Genomic DNA, 19,706 nt, shown 5'->3' with positions numbered 1-19,706 from the left:
GTCAGTGGGTCCATCCCAGTTCGTCTTGCAAAGTAGACATAAAATGTACAGGCAGTAAAACAGCAGTAGAAACCTCTCTGCTCTGTGAAGGTGTTCATTCTCTCCGAATATGAACAGGCTTATCAGAGGCACAAGTGAGCAGTCAAAACTTACCTCCTGCCACTTTACCCAAAAAAAGGGGGGGGACTTGCCTCCTGCTCTCTGATCCGTTGAGTAAGGTCCTCTACAGGGTCACTGTGGTTTAGTGGAGACCTCAGGCGGCTAAAAATCTCATTCTTGACTTGGTCCAAGTTACCACCAACATTATCCAATTTATGGAGCAACTGGCTGGCTTGGGGATCATCCTGGGCCACAGTGGTGCTTCTGACTGGAACTGAAATGACAAGTATTATTCACTAAAGCATGCAGATATTTGCATTTGTCCATGGGGATAACTGCTATGCCTAAATGCCTCCTGTTCATCTTCTTCCACATCCACCCTGTAAGTTAAGCCTTCCCCTAGGATCTCTGATCCTTATGGGTTCCTGCACAAGCAGAGACTGGACAACTTGAAGGCCCATGGGGAAGAGGTGAGCACCTTAACCAACCCGTCACGCCACAATGGTATTGCAATTTCCCCTTAGAGAACGGCTGAAATGCTGACATACCCTGGTGGCTGGATTTAACTGGTTCCCTGTGGCTGCTTTTCAAGGTGTTCTGGACTGTAGCTCTCCTCTGCTTCACTGCGCTCAGCTCACCTTCCAGCCTGAACACGACAGGAGGAAGTCAAAGTTATTCACAGCACAGGGCTTCCCTACAACACTTGCCATGTACACGAGGCATGCTCAGAGAGACTGCTTTTTTCTAGTGGGGCATTAATCAGGTCATTTTATTCCATATCAAGTATTTATATTGAAATAATTGTTGATAAATAAATAAATATCAGAGAAATTTATGACAATCGTATATAAAACCAAACAGTAAAAATAAAGTGAAATTTTAAAATCAGAGCTGCTTTTGTATTGCTGCTTCCCATGCCGCTCTAGCAACATCTGCAGGAAAACTAGCTTGCAGGCGGGTAGTTGACATGGTAAGTGACTACATTAGTTGCCTGACCTGTGAGATTGCTTCCTAAGGACATTAGCTGAGCTGTGTGTTTGAGAAGCATCCACAAAGAAGTGGTCCCATGCTGCTTAAGTACCCCATGAATCGATTTCTGCTAGAGATTTCTCAGAAGACACTTTCCCACCAGCTTCTACTTTGACAAAGGCCAACGGGTACTTTCTAGGGTGTGTATTGTTTCCTTTGCCGTGTGCACTCTGGAAAGCGTCCATGAGCCTTGCAGCAATTTATACTTCTACCGTGGGTGCCCGAGCACCCACAAAATTCCCCATGAAGGGGCTGGGCACCCACAAATTTTGGCGCCAGGGCCATGCACACTGTATGGCACCCATGGCCCCAGGCACCCACAGTTGTGAGGCCAAGCTGACACTCCTGCTTCTACCGCCCTCTGTCCAGTGCATATTATAATACACACACATATACACACACATACACATACACAGGCAGCAACCATTTTGTGCATGTCCAATTGATGCATGACTACCGAAGTGCAGGACTTTTGGTCCTGGAAAAGGGCAGAATGGGGACGGAGCCAGGGGAGGGGCGGGCTTATGTGTGCTCCACCAACATGCGCAGGGCTCAGGAAAGGAATCCCCACACAAAATGGCTGCTGCCTGCTTGCTATTTTCCATCCTCTAAGCAAGCAAAGAGGCTCATGGGTTTGAGACAATCTATTACCCAATCCATTGCCAGTCTCTCCTTAGTGGACTTATTCCGTGTGCAGGCCAACCAGCCATGCCCTGGATACTCTATCCCCACCCCCAAACAGCCAGGCCACATTCTGTCCCCACTGAGTGTGCTCATTGAACTGATTTGGGGTTCTCACCCTGAGACCTTTCTCTCAAATTTTTTTTGTACTTCTGCAAACACTGGGGTTTCCTCAGCCTTTCTGGTACCTCCCCCCTCTTGATTATGCTGTTTTAGCTTCATAAATATCTCTACTTGGAAAACTGTTCCCTTAATGCTTTACAAAGATCAGTCTTAGATTAGGTGGTTGTCTGCACTTTTTGGAGTAAATGTGGTATCCTGATAATACCAAAAAAGAGAGAGAGTGCTAATTAGAAAAGATAGCACATATTTGCAGAGCCTTCAGTGGGAGAGGTGGAATCTACAAAGAGCAATTTGTTAAAGAGCTGGAAGGACATAAACTAATTAAAATTCCTGTTTCCGAGAGTCTCCTAAGCAACAAACGACATGAATAGTGTGTATTTTGGGGAGGAAAAATGAACAAGAGAAAAGGGAAACTGCTGCCATGATGCCCCTCCTAATTATGCACCACTGTCTTAAGGCTGATTCTCAGTGGTGACTATAATCACATTTTTAGCATATGTAGATGTGCAAGTTCCACTGGCAGGGCACTCATGCTTGGTAACATGAAAGCTTTATGGGGTGACTACTAATGCAGCACCCTGCATGAATTGCTGTCAACATTATACATCACTTGATCGTAAAAAAAAAAAACAATTCTCCAAGTGATTATGGAAAGTCTATGTGTAGAGGCAACATGATACCACAAAACCCGCACCTTAAACAACAGGCATATGGGAGTCTGAAAACCGTTTCCATCCAGCAACATTTCGCTACCATCATGAACCAGATCTTTTGCAGCTCCCCAGCACATGCAGACATAATACCCGCATGATAGAGTGCCATTAAACATCTTTTATAGAGAAGAACCTCTGATATGGGACAATTTCCAAAACCATGGTTCAACCCCATTGTTTTTAAAGGTGTTTTGTGTTCTATATTGCCCTAATATTTTATGATATGGCACTATAGATATAGTTTTATAAATAAATAAAAATAAAACCCGTATTCACCGATTTTTAAAAATCACCAGTAATGAATAGATAGAAAATATGTTCTTATTGTTTGTGGCATGTATACTGCTAGTGGTATACTCATGAGACAGAGAGAAAAAGCTTTGTACTCACCTATTAACTCTCTCTATGGCCTCTAGATCTGGAGGGGGGATGGAAAAGCAAACAGCAGGTGCTACCTTAGTCTCTCTACTGGCATTCTGCACGACCCAGTTTTCCTGGTTGCTGTTGTCATGCAACATATACTTCTCACCCATCTCGAGCCGTCCCTGGAAGGAAGGAAAGAAGACAGAAGGAAAGTTTTCGAGAGAATTTCAAATATAGCCACCCTTTGCTAGAAAGACAAACTCAAGACATTGTTCAGATGTCACAAAATGTTGTTCTTTGTTACTGCACCTCAGAGGTGCCCTGGGTCTATTTTAGATGTTTGTACATGTACACATTTGGTGTCGTTACTAAGAACAGAAGAAGAGCCCTGCTGCTGGATCAAACCACAGGCCTATCTACACCAGCATCTTAAATCCCATAGTGGCCAACCAGATGCCTCTGGAAAGCCCATAAACCCGGCATTAGAGCAAAATCCCTCTCCTGTCCATAATTCCCAGAAACCAATATTCAGATACACTATCTCTGATTCTGATGATGGTATACAGCCACCATGACTAGTAGTCATTGTTAACTTTATCCTACTAGCCCCAAATGAGTGGAATGCCATATATAGTGATTTCCCTTAAACTCTGTCACTCTGGTATATCATACAATAAAGGGATCAATTGTGTGGTGTCACACCTGCTCACTGTTTGTGGTGCGCTACAGATTGGTTGTTGCACTGTTTTAGGGATATCTGGGCATAGAGAACTCTCATACCACACTGTTCCTTTTTCAAACATGGCACCCAAATACTCCACCGCTGCTTTTCTTTCTGCTTGATTTGATGTAGAAGTAGCAGCAAAAGGGAGATTAAAGCAAACTCTTCAGAAACCACAGTGAGGTACACGGTACACAATTTCAGAATAATCAGTTTCCATCACATATGATACGACAAGGCCATTTTCTTACATCGCCCAAATCCCAGTCACAGATGGTAGTCACAGTAATTGGCTGGGAGGGTTGAAGTCTGCGGAGTTTCAAAGGGCTAATCTCCTTGCTCCTCCTTTTCAGTTCAGCAATGCTCCTCTCAGCTTGTTTCACAGACTTCTCATCGTTCTAGACAGGAAGGAAGAGGAAAGAGTTCAGAGCTGGTGTGTATTTTGGGCAAATAACGCAGCCTAGAGCAGGACTAGCACAACTTGTGGCCCACTGAGCCATGCAGAGCCCATCAGCCCTATACATTGGCCTGCTAGGTAGATGACAATTTTCCTGTTTTCAAAGATCTAGGCTAGTTAACGAGCTCCTGGTGCTCTGCCATACATAGTGAGTGGGAAGCATTTGGCTTGATGGCCTGTAAGTTGTGTGGGCTAGATGTTGATGGGGCTGGAGACCCTAATTTTGAGGATGTTGATGGCACAATGACTTTTGTTCTGTTCACACATTCAGAAGAAAGCATGGAAGGGGAATCTGGATCATGTTTGCTGTCTCCATTCCTAAAATGCACATTAATCTTCCTGACAGTAAGAGCTGTTCGACAGTGGAATTTGCTGCCAAAGAGTGTGGTGGAGTCTCCTTCTTTGGAGGTCTTTAAGCAGAGGCTTGACAACCATATGTCAGGAGTGCTCTGATGGTGTTTCCTGCTTGGCAGGGGGTTGGACTCGATGGCCCTTGTGGTGTCTTCCAACTCTATGATTCTATGATTCTATGAATCTGAAGGTCTGAAAGAGCTTGTGCATGCACAATTTGTACACACATTGCACAATCAGGAACTTTTCAAAAGGCACATGATCTCACTGCTCAACCGAGGTCAGCCCTTCATCCATAATTTTCATCTGCTGCACAGAACTTCTGTGTTTTATTAATTCTTACCTGGGGAACAAAACCTTCTGGGAGAGAACCCAATCACAAGGCACAGGGACTGGGTGCAGCCCCCCCCCCAGCAACTCATCTTCCCTCACCTCCTCCTTTTCCCTCTTATCTTAGCTTCTCTTCACTCGATTTAATGAAGTAAATCAAGTCCACTTGTCCAATTTATAACTCCCAGGCTCTGCACCTAACTGAATTTAGATGAAGCCATAAAAATAATTAGATTTGGTTGCTTCAATAATCCAGGAGAGGCACGGTTGCTCCAGGCCAGTAATTAAAACGTAAGAACTTGTTGAAATCACGTCCCCATTCCCCCTTGTTGTTCTCACTTCCAGCTGGAGGAATAAATCAGACACCACTCCCGAGCTGTCCTTGTTGAACGTGCTGTATTTCGTATCAAGGTCATTGTTCAGCTTGTTTAGTGAATGGCTCACAGCATCAGCATCGTCATAGAACTAAATACAAAAAAGAGAGAAGAGCAGTAGCAAAAGAGTCAGAGAAATGTACTTTGACCATGAAATTCAGACACTGCTAACTTCTGCTGCTGTGCTCCTGTAGCAGAATGTTCATGTTGCTGTTTTTGTCAAACTTTAACTATATAGCCTCATCCTATCAGGTCAGTGCAAGCTTCAGGGCTCCAGAGTTTGGCTGCTTCCACTAGTTTTCCTTGTGCTGCCCACTGGTGTGATTGGGGCCTGCATTAAGACCTCAACAGTCATGTGACCCAGTACTATGTGGCCATGACTTTTGCCTCTATGCATTTGGTTTAGTGCTAAAGCATTAAAAATGTTGGAGACATGCCCTAATTCTATCAACACCAAGATCTTGCACAGAGACTTTTCATCAGGTTTCCCTCCATATCAGGAGTGGCAGATGAAAGTTGGGCAATGGTCGCTGCCATGGTGCTTCCCATATTCTGTAATGCTCTTCCCAGGAAAGCTTGCCTGCCACTTACTTTGATGACCTTCCAGCACCAGATGAAGAGCTCTATATTTTCTAAGGTTGTGTAATGGTTTTTATATCTGCTGGCGACTGCATGCTGCTGTTTTAGATTTTGCTGCTTTTAATACGTTGTTTGCAAGTGGCAATGGCTTTAATCACTTGCATGGTATTGCATTTTGATTCTTTGTAAGCTGCCCTAGGAACGTGTCTGAAGGATGAGTTAGGAATTTCAATAGCAACGAAGTTAGAAATCTCTTTTGTACCCCCCCAAAGGATTCAAAGAATGTTAAAAAGACGACGTTAGATTCAGACCTGCCTTTCCACAAATGGAAGGTCTGCTTCTGTTTGTGGAATGGACTCAGATCTAGCAGTGGTTCCGATGGGAGGAAGAGAGTGGGCAAGGGTGATTGTTGTTAACCTTTGCTCCCCCACCCCAAAGCCCCTTGCACTGCTGCTTTGGAGGCAGTTCTAGAGCAGCTTTGATGGGGCACAGGGAGAAGGACTGCTCACAGAAAATCTGAATCGAGCCCTATGAAATGAAGAGATTTTCTGCAAAAACAAATGCAACATGCTTTGCAGGGAGTTGGATGAGATCACTCTTAGGGTCCCTTCCAACTCTACAACGCTACAATTTTATGGACATACTAGACAAACAAATGCTTTCAGACTCTGAACATGGAATCTTTCTAAGCTATGGGTGAGGGGGGATCCATGAGCTCAAGGAGTTCAAAGTGCTGAAGGTGTACCTTCTGATCACTAAGTTTCATGTGAACATTGTCTGCCTGCCCTTAGGAAACTGCCTAAATATTTTAAAAGTTTCTACACATGATCATGAAGATTTGAGATCCCTGGGGTCCCTCACATACCACCTTCTAGTACCCTCCCACAATCTACCTTTCTGTAGTTCTCTATGTTCTTCAAATGGTTTTCTTGGCAGATGCACAAGTAGAGAAGATTCTGCCACTCATTCTTAAGCGCTTCCTGATGAGCCTGCAGCGAAAAAGAAATAGTTCTCATGTCATTCTCCATCTAGCTTCATGGTTTTCCGCTGAGTTTCTTTTCTGTTAACCCCCCAAACTGACAGAAGTAGGTAGCTGTGGGCTGCTGAATCCACACAACAAAGGAAATAATATGACAGGGGAAAGATAAAATGCTGTTCAAAATATGAGAGAGGGAAATCAACACATTTGCTTTATGTCATGTGAACTTAGCAGTTTCTATAAGGTCTGGATCAGAGGTGTGTCGTAAAACATTTTTGAAAAATATTAACATTCAAAACACGCATGTGTAAGCTTGTTGCACAGTTAGAGGATGGACAGCAGTATAGTTTATTCTTGTGCAACATCTCATTCCCCGAATACTAATGCCATCAGATCGCAAAATATTACCACTCCCTGAGAAGCTGCATTGTTGGACTCTAGCCCAAGCTCTCCATGATTATATTCTCAGTTGAGAATATTAATGCCAAACTTCAATGTAGCACAAAGCAAAAACTCCCCAGATGACCCTTGCTCTGCAATTTCTGTTTCCTTCCATAACTGACCATTTCCAGGGCATTTGTCTGCTTGTACATATGACGGGCCAGAACTTTGACCCAGCTATTCCAACATACCACATATGCTGAAGAATTTTATCTTTTGGTACACAAGAAAAGGCCTTTCGGAATGGGAGCTTCTGAATCAGGTCACCTGACAACCTGTTTATTGAACATGCATCATGATCCATTTGCCCTAGAGAACCAGAGGGCAGAGAACCCAGCAGATCCAGCAACACATAGCACGGCCCAATTAGTATGGTATTGTCAAACTTAGGTTTGTCTTTTTATACCACTTTAGCTGTCATGGCTGCCTCCTCAAAGAATCCTAGGGATTGTAATTGGCCAAGTTGCAGAAATTTCTCTGTGAGTCCACCCACACCCCTGCTACAGTTCCCAGGTTTCCTTGGGAAGGAGGGGATGTCTGCTAAGCTATTTTTGTAGTGTGGATTTGTCCAACAAAACACAGAATGTAAGGTTGGCGTAATTATTCAGAGAAGATCCTTCATCTAATGCAGAGTGCAAAACTTTGAGGGAAAAGATCTTTTTTTTTTTAAGTGGCACACTAGAGTTGCCTGCTCTCAGCTCTCAGGATATGGCAGGTCTTAATGGTGAAACAGTATCTCAATAAATACCGTATTTTTTGCTCTATAAGACTCACTTTTTCCCTCCTAAAAAGTAAGGGGAAATGTGTGTGCATCTTATGGAGCGAATGCAGGCTGCGCAGCTATCCCGGAAGCCAGAACAGCAAGAGGGATCGCTGCTTTCACTGCGCAGTGATCCCTCTTGCTGTTCTGGCTTCTGAGATTCAGAATATTTTTTTTTCTTGTTTTCCTCCTCCAAAAACTAGGTGTGTCTTGTGGTCTGGTGCGCCTTATAGAGCGAAAAATACGGTGCTCTTTTATTTTGCTGTTCTCCTGAGCTCGCTCTGGAGGGCCATATAATATCACAAACATTTAGACATAGCTTGAAGCAAGAGAAATCTAGAACAATTCTTTGTTAAGCAGAGGGGTGGGGAATTGGTGGTCCTCTGGATGTAGTTGGACTCCCATCAGCCCCAGCCTGCATGACCAATGGTTAGGGATTATGGGAGAATCAGTGCATAACTGTTTGAAGATCTGGGCACAGAGAGAGTTCCAGATTCTGCACCTACCTGAATTGGGCTCACAGCTGGATGCTTCAATTCGACCATCCTCTCTCCATCATCTTGGAGGGTATTCACATACTCTTCTTGGTTAAGGAGTTCATTATTTTTGAAATCCTGCAGGGGGATCAGAAGGAGCCCAATATATAAGCACTTCAAATGCTAAGAGGTCCTTTGCATTTTAGGAGAAGCAGTAGCCCCACGTGTCCTGGAAACTGCCAAATCTACTGCTAAGCTTAGTTATTAGATGCCTTTACTGACGTCAATGGGGCAGAGAAAACTCCTGCTGCTCAGATTTTCATATAAAAGTGTGTGTGAGAGAGAAACGATTAGAAGACAAAGAGCACATTTACACAATCTCTTTTCCCAATAAAACAACTGGAAAAATGTGAAGTTCATGTGGCTAGAACTTTCCAGATGTGCCCCAGACCCAATTGGCTAAGGAATCCAGGGCATAGATTATAGTGATAGCTTATGTCAGCTGAAAGTGGTAGGACTTCTGTTCCCAAATCCCCATTCACAAATGGTTTGCATGCAAACAAAGAAGCATCTAGATGCAAAAGTATCCGTTTTCCCTTTCCTCGTTGCTGGCTCTCTCATATAACAGATACCCATGCCACAAAGCAGCCTGGAACAGGTTCCCCAACCATTTATATAAACGTTTCATAACATGGTCGGTAGCTTCCTCCATCCTCCCCATTTGCATTTTCTTTTCTCAATGTTTCCATGCTTGTGCGGTACTTTGTAGCTCCATAAAAGGAGCACTAGAGAGCATGCATGCTCAGAAGAAGCCTAGAGGATGGTTTCCTCTCGGGTCCACCCTTGTTCTGTTGACCAAGTCAGAGTAACTACAAACATGCCCAAGTTCAGAGAGAACATATTGAACTCTCCTCTGAGTGTGTGGAATTTGTGGGACTGAGGTAAAGGGCAACAACAGCAGCAACAGACCCAGTAATCTGTTCAGTAAAGTGACGTTCAACACATATAATTAAAAGGACTCCTACCAATGCAACTATGCTGCATGTTGGTGCTGTTACACATATGAATCATTGTGAGCTAAAAATGGAGAGTAAATAAAAGAAACCCGCATTCCCTGACCAAAGTCTTATCCAAAATGTTACCATGGGTGGCATTCAACAGTTTTATTCAGAGCAGATCAACTGAAATTAGGAATGTTCATTGATTTCAATGGGTACACTCTGAGTAAAACTTAGTTGAATACCACCCTTTGGGCAGGATTCTACCAACAAGCCTTGCTAGGTGAAGCCCACACAATAACATTTACTGCATGCAGGACGTGGTCCCCTAAATTGGTTCTGCAGGTGTTGAGGGAACCCCCAGGACACCACGTAAGGGAATTCTTCTGTCTGGCAAGTCAAAATTATTGTGCTTATGGAACCATTGCCAAAGCACTCCGTTGAATTCTTCCCCAAATTTCCTGTTCTTCCCTACCAGGTGCTTTTGTTTTGCAATGCCTTCACTTACCTCATACGCACGCCGCGCAGACTGGGGGTCAGCCATCTGGTCACTCCAGTCCTGCCTCAATATCTTGTTCTGCTCCTCTGTGAGGTAACCCAGCTCCTTAGTGCAACCCTGGAGGTGTGTATAGAGGCTGCCCAAGCTCTGGCCCCGCCAGATAGAGGCTTTCTGTCCATTTGGAGAGAGAGAGAGATTTCAATGCCTTGGCGGCAATTTTAACTTAGAATGCCTATAGCCCATTTTAGGGAACGTGATGTGTTTCAATTCTCCCTCATAATATAATTTGACACCACAACAACTCCATGAAGTAGTTTAGAATGAAAGACAAAGGCCACCGCTGAATGTTTATCATATGAACCTGGATCTCCTCCTACATCCAGCCTCAAAACCTCAGTCCAAAAACTTCCACATAGAGACTCTGGCTACTGTGGGGATGGGTGACTGAAATGAAGGTGTTTGTGCTCAGTGAGTCATGTGGCCTGTTTGGTTGCTTGAAGTGGGCCCTCAGGTTCTGGAAACCATTGTGTGGAAGGGGCAGAATTTAAATACTGCACCCAGGGCATTCAAATGCTTTTCTTTTCCTCACGCTTCCAATTACACATTCAGTGCTTCCTTTATGCAAGGAACCAGGAACTGTAAATAAGGTACTGGGAACTAGTAACCAACTTTAGCTTTGTAGGAGCGTACCTAGGGGTTGACCAGGTTGGCACCTCCAAGGCTGCAGGCCCAAGTATGTGTGGAAAAATTGCACCTCTCCACTCTACCTTGGAGTGGCTAGGAGGCCACCTGCCCATTGCCCAGGCCATTCCTCCGCAGCTCTGGGGTGGTTGGACCAGGGGCGCAGGCTCCTCTGGGCGTCTCAGAGGAGGAATCCAGTTGCTGGTGTGGGCCTTCACAGCAGCCCTGTGGGGATCCCTCCCCAGGTGGCCAGCAGCACTATTAGAAGTGTGAGCGGAGCACCCAGCATGGCTCAGAGGGAATAAATAGGGAGACAGTTGGAGAGAGTTGCAGGAGGATGGAAAAGAAAGGGATAGGGAGGAAGTAGAAGGGAAAGCAGCAAGTGGAGGAAGGGAGACAGGAAGCAGGCAGACAGATTTTGGAGGAGGAGGAGCAGGAAGGAGAAGGGTGGCAGTATAGCAGACCCAATCCTGAGGGCTGCGGAAAGTCACTGGCACAGTGTGAAAGGTAACAAATAGCAAACTTTTTGAGTGTTGGGTCCATGGTCCCTCCCAACTTTGAAGGTCCCAATATAGCTTCTTGCCAAGGGTGCAGAGGTATGCCCAACACTGGAGGAAGCCGCTTGGGCGCCTGGGGCTGCACACCCAGGGGTGGGGCGAGGGCAGGGCACCCATGGGGTGGGGTGCACCGCAGAGCCTCCGGAGTTTGCCTGCCTCCTCCCACTCAGCCACCCTACAGCTGGGTAGGAGGCAGCGGGCGGACCGTTTGGGGAGCAAAGAGCCTGCGCACGCCCAAGCCACCATGTCTCTCCCAGGAGAGACGCGTGGCTCGGGTGCGCTGCAGGCCCCACGGTGAGTGCCGCCATTTTGGCACCGCCTCAGTGGTGACACCCGGGGTGGCCCACACCCACCTTCCTCTGCCCCTGGGTATGCCTCAGCAGCTTTGTAAGTGCTTCAGGAATCGACTAGTCCAGGTTGGGGTGCAGCTAAACATGCCTCATTTTCCAAACAACGCCCTGCCTGAACCTGACAGTTTTCTTTAAAATATAAAAGCCTCTTTAATAATCCATTTGGTTTTTTTAAAAGGAAAAATAAGTTACCTCATAGAGAAAAAGTGATGTTGTGGTCTATGGATTAACACAGTAAATTCTATTCTAGACATATTGGAAAAGATTCTTACCAGCAATTTCTTGTGCCGGCTCCTTAAATCTTCTGCTTCCTATTTGTTTGGTAAGGAGGGCAGGGAGAGAGAGAACATTCACAAAGTAATTGATTATAAGTTTTAAAAAAGAATTTCACAGACTATAGAAAGTTTTATTTAAAAAGCAGACCTTGTCTTATTGCAGGCAATTGTCAGGGTCCAATATATGTACTGTAGGAAAGTCAGTGAAGACTTATTTTATACAATTTGGATTCAAGTAGAGTCTTCTGGCTTTTTAAATAAATTGATGCTAACAAGTTTATTTCAAAATGCTGGTATTCTGTGTGTACTAATTCAGTGTTTATCATTTTAATTTGAATCAGATTCAGGAAAGTGATGCTGGGAACATTTAATTTTGAACATTGAGTGCAAAATTCTGGCTTTGTTTCATCCTTTCAAAGCAGACTACTCATAGCTTTCTGTTTAAAGAATGGCAGCAGAAAGCTATCAATTAGCTAAGTCAGCCTTTACTTTTGGCTACCAATTAGTCATCACTATCAATTAGCAATTTTACTTTACTAAGGTAATTAAGGCTCAGTCTGTTTCTGTAGGCTGTTATTATCACACAGTTCAGTAATAGGGCAGCTGAGGTACAATGTCCTAAAAAAGGCCACATAATCACATAATGCCCCAAATGTGTAATACTCTTCCCCCAGAAGTCCATTTGACACCTACAGTGTTAATTACTTAATTAATCAATGAAGCATTTATTGACTGGCTTTCATATAAAAATAAAAATGTGGTTTGCATAATAAAACAGTAAAATACCTTAAAAACAAAAACAAATACCCTAATTTTTTGAAGAACCAAAGCTATGTTTATTTAAGCATCTTTCATGTGTTATCTTTTCAGCATCAGCTCAAAACTTCATTATTTTCTCAAGTTTTTAACTGTTGAGATTGTATAGACCTTTTATTTATAAGATGCTGAGCCTGTGCTGGACAGCGCAAGATATTGTATGGAATTACTTGGATGTATCACTGATGTTTTTTTCTGTTTTGAAGAAAGTTCTGCAAGTTTTGAATAATATCTAATGGGTCTGGACCATGTTTCATTTCAAAAGGAGTCAGTTTTTATGCACCCAGTTGCTTCCAGCTGCACAACAGTAATATCTGCAATACTCTATACAACCTCGGAATCTGTACTGCATGGTTGAGGGAACCCTACTGGACACATTCTGGGGGCACACAATGGGGTCTATCAACAGAGTTGGAAAGGTAGATGAAATATGCAATTTTACCGGACTATGAAGGTTCTTGATCTGGAGTCCATATGCTTCAATTTCCTTCTGAAGGATATTGTGTTCTGCTACCTGTTTCTCCAGCTCTGGCATAGTAGGTCCATATTTCCCTGCATCGATTTCTTTCTGCAACAAAGCCAGTAAGAGCACTTTAAGGGTTACCCAATAGAGAAAGACCAGTCCATTCCTCTAACCTCCTACGCCAAGATCTGTTCCTCATGGTAGCAGCCAGCAATAAGGACCCCCTTAACTTGTGATGTTGGAGGTTACTGAGCACCAGAACAACAGAGCAGGAGAAAACAGAAGAGGGGAGGCAGAGGTTCTCAGGACAGGTTCAAAAGGCCTGGTGGTTTTACCAGCACAAAACCATTATTGGTAAAACTGCCCCCCCATAAACTTTTTTCTGCCATGAAGCTTTTCAGACAGAGGAGAATCCTTTGATTCAGGAGGACCTTAGGCTGTGTACACAATATACCTTTAAAACACATTTAAAGCACATTTCCCCCCTCAAAGAACTCTGGGCACTGTAGTTTGTTAAGGCATACTGGGAATTGCAACTCTGAGGGATAAAATACAGTGCATAGAATTCCTTTATGGGAGAAACATGCTTTGAGTGTGCTTTAAAGGTATAGTGTGTACACAGCCTTAGCTGTTGATTTTACAAGGAAGCAGGGCAGGAGGAGTGTTCAGGTTCATGCAGAGAAGAAACGGCTGAGTAGGCTTACATCCAACAGTGTGGTTGGCAGCAGCCAAAATATCTTCTAGCTCTGCAATGCAAATGCCTCCAGCCATTACTCTGCCCATAGCTAGGACACCAGAGAAGAGAAATATGTGTGTGTGTATTGTCTTCCTCACAGACTTTATTAGGGGCCCATAGAGTAAATAGGAGATGTGGAGGGAAGCATAGACTGGATCATCACCCAAACAGGGAATTTGACTCCCCCTGACTCGGAGGAAGAAGTCGGTTGTGCACTAAGGAACCCTGTTTCATCTGCTGGAAGATCATCATAATCCTCAACAACAACATTATCAACAAAGTATTATTATTTATGCCCTGCCCAGCTGGACACCAAAGAGCTGTAGTGATGATAAGGCAACCCTCCATTCTAAAACCTCAGGTCTAGTGCCAGTAGTTGAAAGCAGGTCTCTGGCAAAGGGTATGTTTTTCAGACATTACTGTTTAGTAGCAAAACAGCTGCCGGTTCATCTTGCCTACAAGCCAGGGGGATTTATTTCAAAGGCACTATTAAAGCAGGTTTATCTTCCGGGTTGCTTTAAGATATTTGCAACATTAAAAAAACTTTCTCAGGTTTACTGCAAAGAAACTGTATTTAACAATCCAAACAAACCCCCTTCTGCTATAGTTCCTTCAATGATGGCAGTGACAACAGGGCCTAAGGTTGCGATCCAAACTATAGCTACTATGATTATCATGATGACCAGGCTGAATTCCCTTCAAGTTGTATATTGGGCCATATCTGAAGATGGTCTCATCTGCTATGAATGATTGAGCCAGGGGAGGTTATTGCATTTGTTTGTTACTATATTATGTATTTTTGCATTTTTATATACAGTCATACCTCGGGTTAGATGTGCTTCAGGTTGAACGTTTTCAAGTTACGCTCCACGGCAACCCGGAAGCAACGGAGCGCATTACTTCCGGGTTTCACCGCTTGTGCATGCGCAGACGCTCAAAATGACGTCACATGCATGCGCAGAAGCAGCAAAACGCGACCCGCGCACGCGCAGACACGTCTTACATTTTACTCAGGATGCGAACGGGGCTCCGGAACGGATCCTGTACGCATCCAGAGGTACCACTGTAGTTAACTGCCCCATGAATCTTTGGATGAAAGGCAGTATAGACATTTAATAAATAAAAATAAAATCCTCATGAACATAATCACACTTCTTGAATCATGCCTTTTATTTTCCTTAGTGGAATTAATGTTCACCTTTATTAGCAAATCTACTTGTATCCAGTTAGCAACCTTTACCTGCTTTTGTTCTAGAATTTTCCCCCAGTCCACTTTGGAACCAGCTTCAGGAAGTGTAAACTTTTCATACAGATCTCGATATTCGGCACATTGGTGTGTCACTCGGCTGTGCAGCTGCTTGATGCTTTGCAAGAAAGAAGAAAGTTTCTCTGTTAGAAATTAGGTCCGCCAACCTAAGGAAGATTTGACCAGGACCACAATGAAAGGTTTGGTCTGGAGTTTATCACCTATTGATGTCAGTCAGCCACATGGGTTACCATTAGGGATGGGAGAATCTGTCAATTTAAGTTTCTCAGACTTCTATTTTAGTGCTGGTTCCTCCTAATATACACATTTTTGTATACACATTTGCCTAATATACATATATCTTTCTAAAGCATATTTCCCCATATATTTACATTACCCCTAATTAATTTCTCTGCTGCTTTATGCATTTCTGAGCAACTTTACCTTAGTACATGCATTTTTGTACACATATCTTAGGTTGGGGAACCACACTGCAAAATTCAGAGAAGTGCAAATTTTGAATAATAGAATTGTAAAGTTGGAAGGGAGCCTGAGGATCATCTTTTCCAACCCCCCGCAATGCAGGAATATACAGATGTCCCAAATGGGTATCGAACCTGCAACCTTGGGATTGCTCTTACCAACTGAGCTATCCAGGCATGGTTGAATTTCAGTCTGTACATTGTTTTGGAAGGTGCAGATTTGGAAGATTCACCTTAAAATGCAAACTGAATCTAATTTGTGCCTCATCCCTAGTCACCATGCAACTAGGGCCAGGGCCTTTTCAGTACTGGCCCCAACTTGGTGGAACGCTCTGTCACAAGAGACTAGGGCCCTGCGGGACTTGACATCTTTCCGCAGGGCCTGCAAGACAGAGCCGTTCCGCCTGGCCTTTGGTTTGGACTCAGTCTGACCCCTATGTTTCCCTCCCCTTATGGTTTTGATCTGTGAGCTACTATTAAAATGAGGCTCCATTTTAAATTGTATTTTAACCCGTATTTTAAATTCCCCCCCATTATGTTTTTATTGTAATTTTACTGGTGTTAGCTGCCCTGAGGCTGGCTCTGGCCGGGGTGGGTGGGGTATAAATTAAATTATTATTATTATTATTATTATTATTATTATTATTATTTAGTTCAGAAGGGTTGCAAACAAATAGAAGCATTAGAAGCTCACTCTTTTTCAATTTCCAAGGCCTGAGGGTGCTTCAGGCGTTTGACTTTGTCCACATCTAGGAAGAGGTCCTTCAGTAGGACCTCGGCCTCTTTCAGGTTTTTGGCATTCTCCTGCTGGAACTCAAAAGGCTTGTTCTGCTGGCGGTAACTGCTGTCCTGTAATCAAAAAAAGTGTTGGTGCATAAATGCCATTATCCATCGGAGATGGTAGGAAGTGGCTGTGAATCATGAAGCCAAATCTTACTCCTGAGTATAAACAGGCAGCTCTCGGTATTTTCACAAACTTGAGGAAAGTGTTTTTCGTCAGGCAGTGCATAATCATTAATTTACAGAAATCACTGCCCAAATATACACTGGTAGCCTTTAGCTTAGAGGATTGAAAAAATAGGTGAGACAAATTCGTGAAGGATAGACTTAGCATGCTGAGGGAACAACAACAGATGATACTTCCCGAAGGCAGTAACGTATGTATTAAGCTCTTGTACACCACCTAGACATTGGGTGTGCTTATACATTTCCAGCTGAATCTTCAGGGTTTTAATGCTCTACTCAGGGCTTTCTCCAATGCCCCTTCATCTCTAGCACATAGTGTGGGTCTCATATCAACCCCCCCAAATTTACCTGCTTAAGTTTGTTTTGTGTTTCAAGGATGTCCTTTTCCACCTGGTCAGCATTTTTTTGCATGCGAGAGATGAGCACAGCCAAGTCATTTGTGCTTGAGGATCTGAGGACAAGAACAGAGAAATCAGGTGCATACAAATTACAGTAGTTTGCTCAAAGTTTTCATTCGAGTCATGGCCCGATTAATCATTATGTAATTGCCAAATACAGGTGACTCTCCACTTACCTTCTGGACCGCCCCCCCCCCCCATAAATGAAATGCACGTAAATGGGGAGTCCTAGTGGCTTTTCTGTGTATCAGCTGAGCAGCCTCAACAAAGCCTTGCTGCGCCTCCAGCTCACAAGGAGGCCCTCCCAGGCCAATAGGAATGAAACAGATCCAAGTCTGCTGTTGAGAAAGAGTGCCTAACTTTATTGCTGACGTAATGTGGAAGTGAGATGCATTTTGGAGTGTTTGTGCCCCGTAATCTTCTGGGTGACTGCGCACAGTCAGAAATTCAGCAAAGCGATTAAGCTTCCCATAGCAGACAAAACGTAGCAGAGGTTGTTTCACTTGGTAAACACAAAACACACTATATACATATTATACACAGTTGCTACAAGAAGGCGTCTTTCTTTGAGCCTAGAGAGGGTTTTCAGCTTTCAAAGTCATTGCACATCCAAAGTTGCTAATGTCCTGCAACTTCAGTCGACTGTTTCTTCTTCACAAGTCTTTCCAGTTCTGTCCAACAATCCTTCTCCACATTTTTCCACCAGCCCAGACTAAGAAATTGCCTTCTTCATACACTCCTATAACCACAAATTAATACTGTGGATTGTCAACAGCCTGACAATCCAGACACACTGTTTGCTTGACCCATTGATGACTTCCTAGTGACTTCTTGAGAACCACCTAGGGTGTGTTACGTTATATGTTGAAAAGAGCAATAGTTGATTTATTTCTCCCCTTAGTAATGAGTAAAGTATAAAAACTGAAGTGAATGACATTGCAGACTATAATATTCTAGGGAGTCATTCTAATGGAAAATAAAACTATTTGTCTCTGAGAAGAGATACTTGTTATCTATCAGAAGCACCTATCGTCCTATATGTGTTTTTTAAAGAACCTACTAAACATACTTTTTGGTTACCAAAGCTTTGTATTCACACTTTGAATGGAAATCATTATTCACAAATATACTATATACCTATCATTCAAACGTTACAAGATAAAAACACCATTACATGACAGCTTTTGAATAATAAATACTATTGCATGCCAACTATCAAATGCTGTCAAATATCACAAACAACCAGTGGTTTTCAAACTCTCTTCTGGGGAGCTCACTTCAACTGTCTCCTATTCCTTCACTTTAAACCCCATTCCTGAGCCATGCCTTGATGCCTGATTCTCCATCAGCCCCTGAATATTGGCATTGAAGGTGATTTCAAACCTGACTTTTTACCACCCCATGATTGAAATTAAAAGGGAGAACAGCTCCCCTTTGATATCATTAACCGTCAGCTCTTCCTGTCTCTAGTCTCCACATTGTGTCATGGACAGAGAGTTTAGCAATACTCTTCTGTGAGAAGAACAACCACAAGAGAATGAGTATGTTATATGGGCGCACAGTGTGTTCTTGTGGGACTCAACATTGCCCTTGTGAGTGAACTGAGTGTGTATGAACCCAATAACATGCACCAGAATCAGTTTCAGGGTTCCTCCACAAGAATGTTGTGGCACACAGAGGTTCCTTGGCAGATGCCAAAGTAGAAACTGTTCCTTGAAGGTAGGACGCTTGATAGCCACTGTACCATTACATATCAGTTGCCCATGCTGGTAACTAACACTGTACTGTGTTGCATATCGACGCTGCAAAATATAACGGCTGGTTACAACTGAATGCTTGTTACAAGTATATTTGGTAAATATTATTCAGTGAATATCTGGAGGGTATTTTGTGTTTTTGTTTTTTTTTAAAAACTGGAAAGGAAAACTCATTTTCCCAACCTTAAATACAGTTGACATAATTTTACACACACACAAATATTTGTATGAATTTTATACATTTCCACCAGCATATAATATATTTGTATATAAATGCATCCAATATACAATTTTTTGTAAGCGATTTCCCCAAATATTATATATTTCTTGCATGTGATCTTCACTAATATACACATTTTTGTGTATATGCATTTCTGTACAAATTTTTGCTGGAGAATGGCATTGTAAAATTCATACAAGTGCAACTTTTCAAAGGTTAGCTGTGTTTTGGTTTGTGTATTTGTTCAAGTAGTATGAATTAAGCAGTTTCTCCTTAAAATGCAAGCTTGAACAAAATTCTCCTCCATCCCTGCTAACACACAATGCTATGTCTTTAGCATGCACAGATTAAAAATGGCAGCATAAACTTTGAAAAGAAGTATCTGAGGCTCTTCATGGGGTCACGAAGAGTCGGACACGACGAAACGACTAAACAACAACAACATCTGAGGCTAAAGATTGTATCAATTCACCCTGAAGCTAGCAATTGGTCAAGGCTCTGTGACACATGTATATGCATTTAAGCACATGCTTTTTGTCTCCTGTACTGTGGGATTATAAGCCAAAATCAAAATAAACTGGTTTATTTCAGATTAATCAACAGAAAATAAGTGTGTCCATGCAGGAAAGCGTAGCAATAAAAATGAGCTGATGTAATGAATGTCTGAGAAACAGCTGTCCTTTGTTGCAGAAAAATGACAGAGGTATGTACCATCAGAAGTATTCAGTTTTCACAAACCCTATGTCTTCAGACACACCCTATCATTACTGCTAGCATAAATCAATG

The 19,706-nt window shown here is 43.1% G+C and overlaps 1 protein-coding gene across 1 annotated transcript in view; it reads right to left on the bottom strand.

Moving 5' to 3' along the window:
- Positions 1 to 19,706, bottom strand: part of EVPL (envoplakin) — a 38,753-nt gene that overhangs the window by 8,523 nt on the left and 10,524 nt on the right. Inside the window, 13 exon segments of the mRNA XM_083429806.1 lie at positions 192 to 373; positions 648 to 745; positions 3,036 to 3,190; positions 3,981 to 4,127; positions 5,207 to 5,332; positions 6,714 to 6,809; positions 8,507 to 8,614; positions 9,983 to 10,144; positions 11,834 to 11,872; positions 13,095 to 13,220; positions 15,092 to 15,215; positions 16,274 to 16,428; positions 16,894 to 16,996. Of these exon segments, the coding sequence (XP_083285932.1) occupies positions 192 to 373; positions 648 to 745; positions 3,036 to 3,190; positions 3,981 to 4,127; positions 5,207 to 5,332; positions 6,714 to 6,809; positions 8,507 to 8,614; positions 9,983 to 10,144; positions 11,834 to 11,872; positions 13,095 to 13,220; positions 15,092 to 15,215; positions 16,274 to 16,428; positions 16,894 to 16,996 (1,621 nt within the window).

This window comes from Podarcis tiliguerta (genome assembly GCF_965153285.1).
Source record: "Podarcis tiliguerta genome assembly, chromosome: 2".
NCBI classification, from domain to species: domain Eukaryota; kingdom Metazoa; phylum Chordata; class Lepidosauria; order Squamata; family Lacertidae; genus Podarcis; species Podarcis tiliguerta.
The sequence above is the reverse complement of the archived record's forward strand: the minus strand, read 5'-3'. Positions and strand labels throughout refer to the sequence as shown.